The 18,357-nt window shown below is 40.7% G+C and overlaps 2 protein-coding genes across 2 annotated transcripts in view; one reads left to right on the top strand and one right to left on the bottom strand.

The window, feature by feature from the left end:
- The window catches only part of LOC137137359 (uncharacterized), a 40,344-nt gene extending 30,178 nt beyond the window's left edge, over positions 1-10,166 (top strand). The window contains exons 9-12 of the mRNA XM_067523534.1: positions 2,351-2,701; positions 4,592-4,909; positions 5,720-5,765; positions 6,298-10,166. Coding sequence (XP_067379635.1) covers positions 2,351-2,701; positions 4,592-4,909; positions 5,720-5,765; positions 6,298-6,361 — 779 coding nt within the window. The 3' untranslated portion in view covers positions 6,362-10,166. The remainder of the gene's footprint in view (positions 1-2,350; positions 2,702-4,591; positions 4,910-5,719; positions 5,766-6,297) is intronic.
- The window catches only part of LOC137137365 (uncharacterized), a 113,010-nt gene that overhangs the window by 83,231 nt on the left and 11,422 nt on the right, over positions 1-18,357 (bottom strand). The window lies entirely within an intron of this gene.

The following is an 18,357-nucleotide window of genomic DNA, read 5'->3' as shown; positions in this document are numbered from 1 at the left end:
CCATATCTTTTTGCAGTTGTTCTTCCTCTTGTAATAATAAGGGGACCAAAGCAATCAACACCTGTTCTAGTAAATGGTGGTTCATCAGGTAATACTCTTAAGTGGGAGATCTGCCATTTGTTGCCACCTGGTTGCTCCATGTATCTTCAATAGGCTCGACATCTAGATAGAATCTTTCTGATTGCTGAGATTGCATTTGGAATCCAGTATCTCTGACATAAAGTGGTTGCGACCACAATGGCCTACCTGTTCATGGATGTCCTGCAATATGAGCTGTGATACTCAATGATCGTTAGCCAAAATAGCAGGGTGCTTGGATTCCTCTGACTACCACCTACACGAAGAATTCCATCCTGAAGCACTGGATTAAGTTTATGTATGTGGTTGCTCTAGTTTCACTGGTTGCTTTTTTAGCAGAGCCGAAATTTCCTCCTGAAAATTCTTCAGCTGGCAGTGATGAATTATTTCCACCTCTGCTTCCTGAAGCTCATCCACAGTTAGATTTTTCTTTCTTGGTTTGTAGTTCAGCATTTTTCTTTGAAGCTGAAGACATTGCTTCATTTTGGACCATACTTTCCGATAGCTCCTTTCTCTTTCTGGACAAAGTTAGAAGTGTATCCTTTAATCTGAGGAGCCATGCTTCAGCCCTTTTTAGCTGTGTCCATGATGAGTAGTACTATGTCAACCTTTGCAGTGTATCTGTGCTTTCTTCAGCTGTGAGAACATTCACTGTGAAATTTCTTTTCACCTCAGGATCTGCTGTTTAAAGATCTTGGAGCTGCTCTGGATTTTTCGGCCTTTTCTTAACGGACTGTGTGAGAAGTCTTTTTCAAATTTCCAGTTTGTTTTGCAGAAAAGCGATCACGTTCTGATGCACAGTCTGCAGGATTCAGCTGAGAGTTTATGTAGTGTCACTGTGAGACTGTTGAGGTCTGCAGAATGGCTGACACACTATTAGCTACAAATATCCGAAACCTTGGGTGAACTCTTGCCTTTCCCAACACAATGGCGCTGGGAGCTTGATTACTGCTGGACCAAATATGTTACTGTGTGTATACTTTCCTCACTAGCATCTGCAAAATTATGCAGTTGAGCAGACACAGTCTGACCAAAGTTTTCTGGCTTGAAACAACTATTAGTTCCAAAGTCACTTAACTGCTCTAGACTTTGTACCCAATAAGACCACCTTTGGGCAAGATGTTAAGGTCTCATCCCATTTACAAGGTCATCCTGCAGAGCTCCTGCATAATTTTCCTGGCACATAAATTCACAGGCCCAAGTATTCCCAGTGGATCATACACTCAGCTCAGCATGGATAGAATCCCTCTTCTGATGGGGGTCTTACTTTGGATAACAACTTGAATTGATCTGACTGAATGCAGCATTGCCCAATACCCTTTCCATTGGAAGTGCAGTTAGATCCAGATCGAGTACCTAGTAAAAGTACAACCAGAAAAGTTGGGAAACTATGTAAACTGTAAAATAAAAGTGCAATGATTTGCAAATTATTTGAAATCTGTTGTTGACTGTCAATAGTACAAAGACAATATACAGGACTTAAAGTTCTCTGGCAGGGTGTTGGAATTCCAGTGCTGTTAAAATGAAGTAAAAACAATGGTCCAGGATCCAGGCTGTATATCTATGTATGCAGCCATAAGAAACTATGTTTCTATTAATAAAGTGGATGCACTTCATACTGTGACTAAATGAAGTCACAGCTCAATAATGTCTGCGACTGCACTGCTCTGAAAACATTGTCCTGGACTCAAATATACGTAGTTAGCAGTTTTCTGTTATGAGGACATTTCAAGGTAACATGAGGATTCTCATCTAGTAATGATGAGATCTGCTGTTGTTGGAAGGTGCAGTTGTGTCAGAATCTGTAGTTGAACAGAGAACTACAGTATTTGATGTATTTAGTCTGAGTTTATCAAGTATTTGAGCCAAAGATGCTCAGTGGAAGTTGTCCAATGCTCTTTGTTTCTAATTCCATATGAACTGACTTTGGCTCCGTGCTTCAAATAGTTTACTGAGGGTCCTGATTTTTGATTTATTGACATGATGTGAACATTTAAAGCTAAAGATTCTGAAAGTGATGCAGCATCAGCTGATAGTTTTACTACATAATGACGTCTCACTGTGTTTAGAGTTGTTACAGAGACAATCTTTGGAACAGGCAGCAGTGTCTTGTTGGAGCAAACACACCTCACAACAACTCATTTCATTTGTCCTGTCAGCAATTTAAATCCTGGAATTAACATTAGTGACAGCTGCTCTGAGCTGCTGTTTGATGATTTACTCTAAGGAGAAAAGTTTCTTACAGCTGATGTTGAGCTTTGTGTCCTCACAGGCTGTCAGGTGGAGGTGGTGGAGGTGGTTTCAAAGGTGGATTCAGAGGTGGAGTCTGTCCAGCTGCCCTGTAAACAGTTCACAGTTCACCTGCCTGAAGACGTCAGAGTGGAGTGGATGGACATTTACTACAGGAAGGTCCATGTGTATCAGAACGGCTCTGATCAGCCTGAAGAACAGATCAGGTTTTATAGAGGACGAACAGAGATGAAGACAAACCTGCAGAAACCTGGAGACCTCAGTCTGACCCTGAAACACCCCACAGACAGAGACAGAGGAACCTACACCTGCACCGTCTACAGCAGGGAGAGAAAGATCCTGATGATGAAACAAGTGGAGCTCAAGGTCAAAGGTCAGTTCCAAGTGTTTAAATGAACTGCTGTTGAGTTGTCAAATTTCTATATTGTTATTATTTCTTTTCAATTCCTTGTTAATTAATATATTTAATATTTGTTTCATTATGTATTTATATATTCATTCATTGATCTATAATTCATATTTTAGATTTTAGATTTACTAACTAAATTTATATTTATGTGGATTTATTACCTGTACTATTACTATCAATGCATGTATATAAGTTTCTCTAATTAATTGAATGACTGTAATAGTCAGTGGTGCATAGTTTAATTGTAATGACTTTTTCCTCAAACAATAAAATAATCCTTATTTCCAATAAGGTTGAGACACCATTTACAATTAAAAAAAAAAAGCATCTAATAGTTCGAAATTGAACAGAAAGACACATATCAAATGTTGACACTGAGAAATCTGATTGTTATTTGAAAAATATTTTTTCATTTTGAATTTGATGTAAGAAGATGTTTCACAAAAGTTGGGACTGAGTCAACAAGAGACTAGAAAAACCATGTGATGCTAAAAACCACATCTCTAAGCAGCTGATGTGGTTAAAAAGATGGTTTGGATAAAAGGGGGCAGTCTGAACTTTGTTCAGCACTGAGGGAAACCAGAGTCAGCTCCTATGGAAAGTTTCAGGATGTTTGAACCTGCAGTTTGGGGTGAAGATGTACATCAACATCCAAGGTTGGTTGGTTTGTGGCCAACAGCAGAGGTGTGTTGATGACGAGTGAGAGTCTGGGCTGTAGACTCAGGGGGGAGGGTTCAGTGTTGGTTTGGTGTCTGTGTGGTGGTTTAAAAATGGCCACAGTGAATATTGAAGCTCATCAGATGTGTTATCATTTATTTTCTGCAGCAGCAAAAGAAGATCGAGTTCTTAATGAATCACAGTGAGAAAGAAATTGTTCCAACAGATTAGTCACATCAACACCTGGTGCTGCAACAGGTATTTTTATTCCAGATTGACTTCAGTTCCAGCTCAGTACCACCACCACCTTTCAGTTCTAAGAGATGATCACTGTGTTAGAACCAGTTCATCATGAATGAATCAGCTCTGATACGTGACCCCTGACTTCTGTCACCAAAGGAACAAACAGCAACATCAGCTGATTTATTGATCTAATAAGCACTGAGATAAATCCAGGTGATTAAAGTGATGGATAATAGTGTTTAACACAGGAAACATCCTGAAACAATGAGCAGATGGTGAATGAAGACAGGATGATAGTGATGAGGTTTAATCCCCATATTGATCATCAGAATGTAACAGAAGAACAAAGGTCAGATTACGTTTCCTCATGTGTTCAGATCCATGTCAGAGTCTCCTGGGTTCATCCTGAGTGGGATCCTGATAAGGAATCACAGTGTGGTCCTCTGGATAATTTACACTTAGAGAGTCAAGGCTTCAGTGTCCATGTGTCTTTATATGTCCCAGGAGAACAGTCTGTGTTCATCTAGAGAAGGTTGATTTAAGTTTCTAAGACACAGGTCAAAGGTCAGTTTGTGACCTCTGCAGCCTTGTGTGAGCCACAGAGGAAGGTTTCTGGGTCAAAGGTCAAAGAGACAAAGAGAAACAGCTCATTGTTCTGGTAAATTGTGGTTCTACAAACTGTTAGTTGCTGTGTCTCCATGTGTTGATGATGATCTAATGAACTGTGACTGTTCAAACCTGCTCTCACCTCCAGACTTTGGCTATTTAAACACTGAAAGCAGCAGCTGACATGTTGATGGAGACTTTATTTTATGTGCATTTATATCAAAAATATCATTTAACCCCTGGAAACATGTGGGTTCTGATCTGGTTCTTCAGCTTTTTCTACAACTGTGTCCTCTAAACTGCTGCTGCTGTCTGTCCAGCTGATGTTGTGGTTTGTTGTCCTCTCAGGCTGTTGGGTGGAGGTGGAGGAGGGAGAGGAGTCTGTCCAGCTGCCCTTCAGGACCACAGGGCACCTGGTGCCTGAGGACACTACAGTGGTGTGGAGACATGGACCAACGATAGTCCATGTGTATCATAACAGGTCTGACCAGACTGAAGAACAGGACCAGTTTTACAGAGGTCGAACAGAGACTAACCTGCTGAAAACTGGAGACCTCAGTCTGACCCTGAAATATCCAACAGTCAGAGATGAAGGAGAATATGTCTGTGAGGTGTTTTATAAGGGAGTCATCATGAGACAGAAAAGAGTCTATCTCAGTGTCGAAGGTGAGAATTGTGTGATTAGTAGTTTTGTATATTGTCCTCACAGACAAAGTTCTACAAAGTGTCTCCACACACACAGCAGAGCTGCAGCAGGTGAACAACTTGGTGAATCAAAGTCGTTCCTGAAACACCTGTCAAACCAAAGTCAGCTCTGCCCACAGTCTCCTGTCCACTGTCACTAGATGTCTTTAATAAGCATTTATCCTGACTTGTCTGAGACAGCAGTGTCCCCCACAGACCAGCAGTGATTATTATCAGGACTGTTTGTCTCTTTTCTTTCTGTGTGTGACTGGAGACAGAGTCAAGCTGAAATTGTGGCTTTGCTGCAGCTCTGTTCTTGTCTTTGATTGGACAGAAGCTGAGTGAAGCTTCAGCTCAGCTGGGCTCCGTCTCCTCCTGCACTTCACCACTTGTGAACAGACCACATCATTAACACCATTCATTCATGTCACTCACTGCTTTCTTCAAGTGCTGATGAAATGCTGAGAATCAGTCAGCAGTTTCCCAAACTGCTTTTACCTTCATACATGTGAAGCTGCACTGTCAGCACTTTTCTTACTTATCACACTTTGCATCAAATGATCCAAGTTTCACCAAGTTGTTCATAATTGTTGTTGACTTTATGAATTAATATCTCACAGTAGCTCTTTCATTGCCGATGTGTTTACTACTGTCAGAACCTGCACTGATCCACATCTGATCACATTTTCTATAAACCACAATAAGAAAAACACATCAGTAGTTACAGGATGTTTTTCTCTGTGTGATGTAGAAATGTGTTCATCTGACTGACTCTGATTTCTCTTTCTGCAGAGAAACCAAAGTTCAAAATTCCTCGTCCAGCTCCTCAGATGGCTGAGTAAGTTTTTACTTTTAAATCTTCTATTTGTTAATACAAATAGTTTCTGGTAAAATAAATCAACACATGGATCCAGATACTGTATCATATGATTCTATTTCTGTAAAGAAACCAGGAAGTTTATTCATGTATTTTTTCACCATGTCAGCATCTGTCACACACATTCATACAAACACTGATTGATGATTGACAGCTTATTTTCCCACTTGATATTGACCCACTTTACTTTATGTATTATTTAATCAGCATGTAGAACATTTGTCATTCTGAGCTGCTGACTGATCCAGTTATTAGTGTATAAGATCATTAGAAAATCCATAATCCAGGTTCATCTGACTCATGATCAGTGTTTGTCTGAACACAGTTGTTTAGGATTCTGGCTGCAGGGTTGGAATAATCGAAGAACTAATCGGGGCCCTAACATCTTAAAAATGTTACACAGCACTAAATAAACACTTACTTTCTAAAGCTTGTGATCAGTTACATTAAATCCTTTAAGTGGAACAGAGATAATTTTCTGTCTCCTCTGCAGGTTTGAGCTGATGAATGAAACATCAGCAAACAATGAATCAACTCCACTGAACCAACCTCTCTGAAGACGGATCAATATGTTTGATTATTGATCTGATCTGACTCTGGATCAGAAGTGAAGGAGCTGTTGGATGATGGACAAAGACAGGAGGACATTTTGTCTCCTCCTGACTGAAAATGTATCAATTTGACTTGTATTATAAATCATATAAATAACATGTTAAATGAATCATAACCAGACTAACTAACTAATAATCATTATAAAACTGCAGTGGTCCTACTTTTCTAAACTTATCAAAGGTTTGAGTCCAGCTGCCTGTCATACCCCCACCAGCCCCCTCCCATGTTTCCTGTCCAGCTCTTCTCTCAGTTCTATCACATAAAAATATATTTAAAACCTGCAGCAACCAGAACAGACACAATCACAATTAAACTGAAAAGGTCAAAGTTTTATTTCTGTAAAAGAGGAAAGTGACTGTTACACTGAGATCAGAGTTGAACAAGAGCAGATTCCCAGTATTTCTGTGAACTGGCCCATAAACATGATGATCACACAATGGATTTAGTTGATCTCTGTCTAATGGACATGAAGTGGTTTTCATCAGTTCACCTGACATCAACATACAGGCCAGTTCACTCATGTTCTGTTTGTGTAGCACAGGCCACAGTTCCACATTCATCCTCTCAGCGTCTGAGGTCACACTGGAGCCTGTGTGATGTCACAGCACTGCTGATGTCACACAGTCTAATCCAGCATTAGTCCCAGTGTGACAGTGAACATGATGCAGTCTATACAAACACTCCACCAAACACATCTACTTTCTAAATTCTTTATCATTATTATCATCAATGCAAATCTCTGCCACAGCTGCACCACGTTTTCCTGTGTGTAAAACAAACACAGGAATTATTTTTGTGCTTGCTGCCGTATTTTAACACAATTCCTCTGATCTATGTTAGTAACTTCAAGTAATTCATGTCCATTTAACAAAGAACTATTTCCACCCAATCTGCTGGTTCCTCCTGGAATAATGTCAGAGTCAAAGTCACTGAAAGCAGCTTTGTGACACCTGGTGGCTGAAAGATGAACTGCAGGTTGGATTGAATGAGTCTGATTCAGAGTTAAACACTTTGAATGGTGATTATTGATGATCAGCTCTGTGACTCTGGTTTAGATCCTCTGAACTCTGACAGAGGTCTCACTCTGTGTTTCTCTCTCACATATGTAGAATAGAAATGTAACCTCTAACACACAGTACACAGCATGTGTGACAGTATCATGGATAGAAATGTTCTGTATCAGCTTGTTGCAGCTTGGATCTGATGGATCAGCAGAACTGATTCTACACATCACATTTAGTTTGTGAAGCTTCAGCTGTTTGGACACAGTTCAGGTTGATCTGCTGTTTGTGGACGTTGTCTCTCTGAAATGTTGTGTCCATCTGATGGAAATATTGTGGCTTTAGCATCTGCTCATCTTCAAATGCTCTTTGTTACAGAAACACTTAAGCTTCAGTGAAGATGATCTGTAGTATTTGATCATATGAGCTTATTCAAGAATAAACATGTTTGATGTCAAACACGTCTTTTTAATGTGTTCAAGTGAGTTTGAAGTGAAGCTGCAGCAACAGCTGGAGAACATCTGCAGCAGATTCTAACTTTATATTTAAATACAAAATACACTGAGGTATTAAGTGATGATGTTTTATGACAGGTGAAGCTACAAAACTGTAAATTAAGTCATAAGTTAATAACAGTGTGTCTCTGTTTTATGAGTGTGCAGCTCTGAGCTCATGTTCAGTGGTGGACAGTGACAACAATGATTGTTCATATCAGAAAGTGACGGACAACGACAGATGTTACTGGAGAAACAAGTGTTAAACATGATGTTAAATATAGTTTTGTTCTTTGCATCTAGTGACTTATTATGTGTGTGTGTGATATATTATGTGATATGAATTAATCTGTGTTTTCTCTGATGAATAAATACATAATACATATGATGTACACACTGTACTGCAGTGTCTTTTACTACACAGTCTGTACAATAAGGACCTTTGAGTTTAAATGTCTTCATGCTGTAGTAGATGGACATCATCACACATGTAGAGATGAAGAACGGACAGAAACCAGCAGGTGGAGGAAGAGTGTGATCACAGACAGAGAGGGAGGAGGCGAGGGGGAGGAAGAGTTTCTGGAAAGTTTAAACAGGGTGTGACGTGTACAGGAGGAAGTGGATCAGAAGGTTGTAGGAGGAGAATCTGCTTCAGTCATCAGTTTATTGTCAGGTTGATATAAACAGGAAGTGATGTCAGTGACCTGACCTCTGAACCTCAGCCTGCTCTGAGGAGACGGTTGAGAAGCATCAGTAGAACATGAGTAGAGACCTTCATCAGACTGTTGGACGTTACTGATTCTGAACTCCTTCACTTACTTCTTTGTCTGTAGTCACTTTGTCGTTCTTAGGAAAAAAGTTGCTCATGTGGGGCCATCTTTGTTTCTGCAGCGCAGAGTGACATCACTTCCTGCCACCACAGGAAGTGCAGGGATCTCCAGAATAAAAGCTACATCTAAACAACAGGGACACAGACAGTCACATGCAGGGAGACAGTGACTTTGTTTCTTTGACCTGAGGAACAACATGACAGAGGTCATCATCAAACATCAGGGCCTCATTGTTCAAATACGGACGACTGAATGATCCAGATTCCAAAGTAGAACGTCTGACATGAGTTTGGCTCCTTGACACTGGATTCAAATATATCTGGAGTTGTGTCAGAGCAATAAGTCCTCCATCCCTCAAAGGTTCAGCTTTTTTTAAAGGTAGCTGTACCATAATCAAGAATGGGCCAATGATCAGGACACTTTCAGGTACAAATGTCTTGTTTCCTTACAGATGAAATGTTACTGAACTTGTATTATTTGTTAGTATGATTAAGTTGTAAATGAGAAGATGCAGAGAGTTAAAAAGTCCTTATCAACTAAATGTAATGAGGTTTTCTAATGAAAGAGTGAAAATAAACTTTATTAAGGGACAAGTTTCCAGGATGGGGTTGAGGAGGGGGGCAGGTGTTGAAAGTAGAGGACTGTCAATCCAAAGACTTAAGTCTGGTTCCTGAGGCAGTAAAATAATCTTGTGGGTGGTCAGGAGCTGGTACCAATGGGAGGTGGTGAGCAGCCACAGGGAAATGATGTGATTGAGGTTAAAAATCAGATGATGCCCCAGATGACAGCAGCCTCTCTCTCCACCAACCAACCAACCAGCAGTGTGTTTGTGACTAGTTCATAGAGCCCAGTGTGAATAGAAGCTGCTTGTGAGCAGGGATTCAGTACAGAGACAGGGACAGAATCCTTGTAGGAGTGAGAAGCCCTTTGATTTTAAGACATCAGTAACCTTTGGTCTGAGGTTTGGTAAAATTCCTGTTAGCAGTCTTTGATTATCTGTGTCTTATTAATTTGGTTTATCTCTGTTTTGTCAGTTTCCTTATTTTACCCCATGTGTTACCTGTTTTAGTAAGTTCATGTTTATCTGTGTCTTATTTGTTTAGTAGCTTATGTTTTTCTCCGTCCCCTATTTCATTTGGAGTTGTTATTCAGTTTGTTACTCTCCTAGTTTTTCCCCGTGTGACCATTTAGGTTTTATTCTTTGATTTCTCGGTCTTATTTATCCCTGAGCCTTTGTTTCTGTTCCCCTCTTGTTGTCAGCGTTGTTGTAGTTTTGTTTTCTATAAAGTAAACTCCCCTCCTGTTCTGATCCTATGGTTAGTTTGTCTTAGTCTTGTCTGTTCTGAACCAGTTTCTCGTCCTGTTAGGAGCGATTTCTGTTTGCCTCTAAGTTTTCTGTCAATAAAAGCCTTTTGTTATTTTCAATCACTCGCACTGTCTCATCTCTTGGGTCCAACCGTGACATTTTAATGGCTGATTTGGATGCAAACCACTAAAAACCACCTGGTGAAGTGGCTGGTCCAGAACATTTGAAACAAAGTCCAGACCTCCTCAGAACTGGAACATCCTGATGGGCTGGATAATTCACCCTTTCTATGTGAATTACCGGACAAGTCGCCTTAAAAGCCTGAGAGCAGAACCTGGAGGCTCTAAGTGACACAGGAAAAACTGCTGAAAGCCAACAAACTTTGTGTTTGGGACAATGAGACACAGACTCTGTGGTCCTATGTGGACTATTGGTCCTCCCTGTCTGTCTGTGTTTGGATGTTCTGGCTGACACAAGGACGTCAAAACCACCTGACTGCACGACTTTGTCTGTATATGTGTAGACCACATGTCTGTACAGAGAAAATGACCTCATCAGACCAAAGAGCAATGCAGTCGAAACACGATACCTTCTGTACCATGTCCACTGATGTCCACCTGCTCGCTCCTCTGTCCTGAACTGGTTTCACACCAGTAAACTCCAGTGTAGGAGGCAAAGAGGTCAAGAACACAGGAGGAATGTTTAAACAGTCCAACGTCCTGACGATGTTCTCCACACTGCTCAGTCTGTCCTCCTCTGGTCCTCTTCACTGTCCATCTTCAACACAGCTCAGAGACACCGAGTCTCCACTGAAGAACTGCTGAAGGTTTGGACTGACGTTCAGAGACACTGGAGGACACACAGACAGACAGAGTAAGTGTCTGATTTCCAGACAGCAGCAGCACAGACACACCTGGGACAGGAGGACACAGGTTTAAATTGGAGTTTTTTGACTTTGTCCACAGACTAACATGAGCTGCCACTATAGGATGAAAATGAGTTTATCTTTCTAAAATCTGAAGCTGTCAGCTATGAAAACTGTGTATTTGTACAGAGAAAACACAGAAATACACCAACTCACATGTCAGTTGGACTGTGACAGTAGCAGATATCAGAAATATGGACATGGGACAGGTGTTCAAATCAAACAGCAAAACAATCCTTCACACTAACTTAAAGACAGTGTAGAGTCACATGAAGAAATGCTGCAGCCTGAACAAGACACAAACAGTCCATCACTGTCTGGACAGTGATGGACTTGGAGGAAACATGGAGGATGCAACAAAAAAACCATTTCTCCCCACTCAGCATGAAAACAATTGTGTCTGGGTCACTGATGCTCTTTAGGATAAACGTCCAGAGGACAGACAAGGACACTTTCAGTCTTTGAGGGGGCAAACGTCCTACATGAGAGCAAATAATAAAACCTTCATTTGAATGATCTCAACTGTCAGAACAACTGCATCACATCACTAGTATCTGTTCTCACAGCAGTTCTGCTCCTGCTGAAGGTCAGAGGCTTCAGAAACAGGTTTAGTTTGAGGGGAAAGTTCAGCACAGTTCTCCTGTCTGCTCACTCACTGCATCAGGAAGAGTCCGTCAGACCAAGGTGACTTAAAGAGCTCAGACTGAAGACACTTCACCTCAGAGTCCAGGACGTCTCTTCAGCTTTTGTTGGATAAAGACAGAAAACTACAGTTGTGATGTTACTACTGATCCAGCTTCAGTACAACCTGAGAAAGGTCACTTTCAGTTTTCTACATACAAACAACCTTTTGGTGAAAAACAGAAAACAGGAAGAAACCCAGGAATCACCACAACTGATTTCTGCTAAAAACCAAAGATGACACAGTCCAACACAGAGCTGAGCTGAAAGATGGTGGTTATAGTAGTAAGCAGCTCAACCACACAAAGACCTTTAAAACTCTTTAACACGTGTGTGTGGGCCCTGGCAGAGCACGATCTGAGTTTTCTGCCTTCAAACTGACCTCCTTTACAGGGAGGACCTGACCATCCAGCTCCCTGACTTTGGACACTTTACATCTAATCTACGCCCTGAAAATTCATAAATAGTCGCTTATATTCATAGACCATCATTCATAGACCATCAGCGGGTCGAGGAGGAGAGTTCGGGGTGATTTTAAATAGTGACTGCAGAGAACTTTAACAAGGTCACATTATACTGTGCCACAAGGACACGATCTAAAACCTTAGCAGCCATCCATCCTGAAGGGACTTAAGACAGCTCAAGGGAGGTGATCTTGGTAAAATTATTGGGGTCATAGGTGATGTGTCAGATCAGATCAGCGGGACCCTCTGCATGTTGTGGCTGAGAGGAGAATGTTGTCCAAAGTCCTCCCTCCCACCCAGTCCACTGTGTGCTGGCTGCACAGAGGAGACTGATCACAGTCCAGTTCTCCCCAGAACAACACAGCAGATCCTTTCTCCCAGTGGACATTAAACTGTTCAACTCATAAAAAGGAGGCAGACTGACAGGTTCAAATGGACAAACAGTGTTTGGTTGATGTTCTTTTTCTTTCTTTCTACTTTCAGAGGAGAGCAGCTGTAACAAGGCAACACAACGTCCCAATGGGATCAATAAAGTTGTTAAATCTTGAAAACATTAAATAAATATTAAGTTTAATGTTGGATCATTTTCAGGTCACATTGTTGTTTGTGTTTGTGTCCACTGCAGAACCTCCTCCTCCAGTGTGGCCCACAGTTCTTGCAGGTGTCCTGGTTCCATTGTTGGTCCTGGCTGCTGCTGGTGGTTCCACCGGGTGTTGCTGGTTTAAAGACAAAATAGGTTTGTGTCATGTGTGAGTGGTAAAGCGAACGTGTTGAGTTGTTTAAAATTGTGCTCAGCTCACCTGAAGAGCAGGTTAGTCAGATGTAGATCCACCAACAGGTGTTTCAGGTAAACTCCTCTGTAACATAGAGTGATGAAGATTCAGTTTAACAGTGCTGGTTGTTAGCTGTTAGCTAACAGCTGCAGACTCTCAGAATGGTTTATATCTAAGTTAAATGATGTTACCGCTGCTCTGCAACAAGTGTAAAATGCCCACTGCTGAGCTCAGCACCCAGCATGTCACATACTGGTTCAACACAATACAGGACTGGTCCTAGTTTCCAAAGAAAGGTCAGAGATCAGGATTGTTGGCGACCTTCACACGGAGCTTAATCTTCCAGCTTAAGCTTGTAGCAGCAAGAGACTCAACATCAGTCCCCTCTGCTCCTCTCTATGCTTTTCTACTGACAGGTGCACTGCACCACACTCTGCACAGCCCTTCAGATACAGACTTTATCAAATTATAGAGCAAAAATCAAAGATCAAGCAGAAATGGTTGAGAATCTCTGACTGGTGAAAAGGACAAATGACATTACAGGAGGCATCAGCATCACTTCACTGTACGATGCTATGGCATCTGCCAAATGATATTTGAAAAATACATGACAGACTGTAGCTTTAATTACAGGGAGTTTTTGGTTTGCTGGATAAATGCAATAATATATTGTAAGCAGTGTCACTGCAAGCACAAAGGTTATATTATCACCGAACTTAATAAAACATAAACATACAACTGATCTAATGATGAAAAGACCATTTATTGTACTGAGTCTGTTAGTTGCTGTGTCACAGCTGCAGATAGAAACCAGGAGAGAAAAGTCGAAACAGAGGTCAAACAGAGATGAAGTCTGGAAAACAGGTGCTGTTCTTCAGGCTGGTCAGAGATGTTGTCATACACATGGACCTTCCTGTTAAACATGTCCGTCCACTCCACTGACAGACACTGATCTGTGGTGATGAAGGGCAGCAGGACAGACTTCTCCCCTGAATTCACCTTCACTTGCACCGTGTACAGCAGGGATGGAAACAGAAAGATGTAAAGCTCCAGTTCAAAGGTCAGCACTAACTTCTCTAACAGCTTGACTATAATGTGCTTAAACAGTCTCAGTGATCAGATTGATTGAAGTGTTTGACCATTTTTTATTGATTGGTAATTGAAGCCAGTCGTCCTCTGACGTTTTCAAAGCTTCAGCTGCAGGATGCTGATGTTTCCCTCACTGCTCCTTCTCCCTCTTCATCTACTTCCATCAACACTGTGAGTTCCCTTTGATGGTGATTTTAGAAATTACCTTTAGAATCTGCTTTACTTTCCCATCAGTAGAATGTCACCGATCTAGTTTAGCTCCACAAACCTGCTCCCTGACAGCTTTTCTTCCACAAACCAGTCTGCAGAAGTTCTCTTTCCTCATTTATAGCCACATTCATTTTAATCCGTTAACCTGGAGAGAAAAGGACAGTAGCTTATTAAGCTGAGGACACACCTGAAGACAGTCAAAGACAGATTTCTAGTCTCTGACAGTCTGGAAGTAGCACACGCTTAACGAGTGGACGTTCTACATTCCAAATCCCACGGGAACTTTGACTTTTTAACCACAATTTGTTGGTAAAAGAACAAGAGACGAGGACGAAAGAGTCTCCGGAGAGAAGTGAAGGTAAAATAAAAAAAAAAAAGTTTCTGGAACAGCACCTGGGTCTTAAGACTAAAGACCAGAACCTTCAGACAGCGGGACCAGGACCAACAGGGTCTGAGCAGTCGTCAGGACCGAACCACATTCAGAATCGTTAGGTGTGTGTGGTTCTTTAGTTTGTTCATCGTGTTTGATCAGTGTGAGGACACTGTTAAAGTAGAACTGTCCTCTACACACAGACTCTTACTGAAGGCTGGAGCAGAGACAGCAGCTGGACTTGAGGACAACCCTCCTCCACTGGTCTTCACTGATTCTTCTCCACCTCTGGTTCTGCCAGGATGACGTCACTGTCTCTCATTCAATGGGAGCATTTGCTGTTGGCTCATTGCAGAATAGGACAATTATAGATGGTGTTTGATTTTTAATAATTCTTATTTTCCTGATTTATGTTCTTATTCAAGCACTGGTCTCTGCACTGCTGTAATGTTCCAATCTCTCTTTAACTCTCCTGTTATGTTCGTTTCTGAGGATCAGCCTTGATGTTCCCGGGTCAATTTGACCCAGGCCACATTTATTATACAAAAGTGTCAGAAACCAAAAAGTCCCCAAAAACATTGTTTATATCTCATCATTAACTCCATTACTAACCATTTAAATCAATATTTAGTTCAATGATGTTCTTTACTGTTCACAGATCATGGTTCAACGAGCATAGGTCACTCGTTTATTACAAAAAGATCATCTTAAAACTTTTTTTAATGTAAACTGAAAAGACCTACAAATAAATTACAATAGTTTTATATGCAATTGATTTTTAAACATTTGATAATTTAAATTGAAACACGTCTTCTGTTCAAATTGACACGTTTTAAAGTTAACAATCTAAAAAAACTACTTAAAAGTATTTTTTCACTTTGAAACTTCTCCTGCTTGGTTTAATTAGTGTAATCAACATATAAAATAAAAATGGTTCAGTTCACATATTTGTAACCCTCCTACATGTTTCTATTACAAAGCTACTGTTCAGGTCAATTTGACCTGGCGACAAAATGGAAGCTAAAAAGAGTCAGAAAGATCAAATACTGTTTGTTTCTGAGCAACTATGAGACATAATACACCCCTGTCTCACACTCACTGTGAGTGTGAGACAGGGGTGTATTATGTCTCATAGTTGCAAAGAAATAAGCCAAGCAGGAGAAGTTTCAAAGTAAAAAAATACTTTTAAGTAGTGTTTTTAGATTGTTAAACTTTAAAACGGGTCAATTTGAACCCGAATAGAAGAGGAGGGTTAAAAATGAATCATTGAAGATATAATGTGGACGTTTCTCTGTGTAACTGGACACATTTAAATATAGTTGCTAAATGTGGATGAGCAAGATTTTTAAATATCTAAAATGATAAACTCCTTTGAGTTTATCATTGATAATGATAAACAAAAAGCAGATGATCACTGCATTAATATCACTTTATGTTTTCTGTCTGCACTGGAATCCAGTGGTAGCTCAGCTCTTTATTTACCAGTTACCATTGTGACTCATAGAATGTAATTAGTTTTACACAGTGAACAAACTGACTGACCAGTTCAGAGCTTTCTGAGATGAAGAGAGACCTGCTGAAACCTGGAGACCTCAGTCTCCACAGACAGAGATGCATCTGTGATGTCTTTAACAAGGGAGTAATGTTGAGAAAACAATGTGTTCAGCTTATGGTCAAAGGTGAGAATTCTCTGAATCGTTGTGTTGTATTTATTCTTTTATGCCGTCAGTCTCATCTGTGAATAAGTGGAACAGTAGAAACAAAGCAGAGTGATTCACAGTCTTTGACTCATCAAACCAAACCAAGTGAGCAGCTACACAGCAAAACCCCCAGTGTTAAGTTCATTGTGAGAGTGAGTTACCACTGGTGAAGAAGTTTCCTGCTCTCAGCTGGTTCCAGTGCGGAGGATTTAATGGTGCTGAAAAAGTAGGACAATAGTAGAAGCAGCCCGGGTCCTATTTAAATGAAGTCCTCATTCACACCTCTCAGGTGTGAGACCATCTCCATGGTTACCCCTGCCCAGCACCTTTGTCCAGAAGTTTGTTTGGGGAAATTCTCCATGACAGTAGCTTAGAGTGAGAAACAAATGAGAAAAAAAAAGAAAAATTACTAGAATGTGCATTTCCTACAGAAAATGCTGCAGCCATCGCCGAATCTGCAGCTCTGAACGTCGTAGAAGTGACAGCACTCGAACAAAACAATAAAAATCAAATAAAAAATGATTGATTGATGGTTAGTTGCTGCTTGGAACAATGTTGGAGTTGAACTCATATCTCTGGTTATTACAGCCCCCACTTTGCCAGCTCCCCACTCAGCTGCTATGATAAACCTGTCTGTACATGTCTGTAGGTGAATGATTTCAGAGGCATGTGGCAGTGAGCTGTAATCCAAATATGAACCGTTACCTTTGCAGTTTAGTTGCTAATGAACCTTTTAGGAGACAGGATGAGTGAATGTGTATGAAACAGTGTCATCTCATCATGACCCACGTTAAAGAGACAGAGACACAGTCTATAGGACATTTTATGTCCATCACATCATGTGACAAAGTCACATAAACACAGGGTTATGACAGCAGCTGTGTGACAGAGCAGACTGTAGATTCAGGGCTGTGGACTGATGATGATGATGATGAGGAGGAGACTCTGCGACAGCTGGTGGCTGAAAATATGAACTGCAGGTTGGATTTAATGAGCCTTTTTCTGAATGAAACCCACTGCATTGCTGACAGACCACCACCAGTACAGCAGACACACAGCACAGACACCATGACACTTTCAGTGGCTCCATCTGTATCAACAGTGACTGGGAGAAATTGTGGCTTTGCTGCAGGTTTGTTCTTGTTTAACAGGTTTATTGGCTTGTTATATTGTACAAACACAGGAGCTGAGTGTTTAGCCTCTGCTCCTGCAGCTCATGTCATGCAGGTCTCTGGTCTCAGCCACAGAGACAGTGAACAGACCACATCAATAACACCATAACTATATGTTCACTTTCTTCAAGTGCTGATAAAATGCTGAGAATCAGTCAGCAGGTCTCCTCAGTCTCACCAGCCGCCCAAAGTGGTTTTACCTTCATACATGTGAAGCTGCACTGACAGGACTTTTCTTAGTTATGACTCTGGTCTCTTTTTCTACAGAGAAGCCAAAGAATTTCATTGGTCCAGCTCCAAATCTTTAAATGTGTTGATGAGACAAACAGAGCTGATAGATTCCTTCACCTCCAACTCTTCATATTGTGGATACAGCCTTTAATAAAACATCAAAATATCAGTTTTCTGGTTGAATGAAAAACCTGACAAATCATCACATGGATCCAATTATCATTTAATTTCACAATTTCTAGAAATCAATATTTTTTTCTCATGGCACCATGTCAGCAGAGGATACACAAAGTCCCAGTACCTCAAGTCAAATAAAGAAACTTTACACACAAATATGATGTTGATTTTACTTGTAAATCAAGTTTTTCTACTTCTTATCAGTGTGAGCACATTGGTGTGATGGCAGCTGTTCTGTGTTCATGTTACAAAAAGCCATAATCCAGGTTCATCTGCTGCAGAACTCTTCATTATCTTTTCTCTGATTCTGGCTGGAGGGTTGGAATCTAAGGACTAATTAAGTGACTAAAACGTTGCATCAGTTACATGAAAACATTTATGTGTAACAGAAACCATTCAGCATGTTTGATCTGCTGATCAGTCTTTGATTATTGATCTGACTCTGGATATGATACAGAAAAGGTCCCATTGAAAACAATATATAGTATAGAATAGTATATTTGTCCAGCAGATGGTGC

This window comes from Channa argus, chromosome 12, assembly GCF_033026475.1.
Source record: "Channa argus isolate prfri chromosome 12, Channa argus male v1.0, whole genome shotgun sequence".
NCBI classification, from domain to species: Eukaryota; Metazoa; Chordata; class Actinopteri; order Anabantiformes; family Channidae; genus Channa; species Channa argus.
This window is presented reverse-complemented; position numbering and strand designations above follow the sequence as displayed.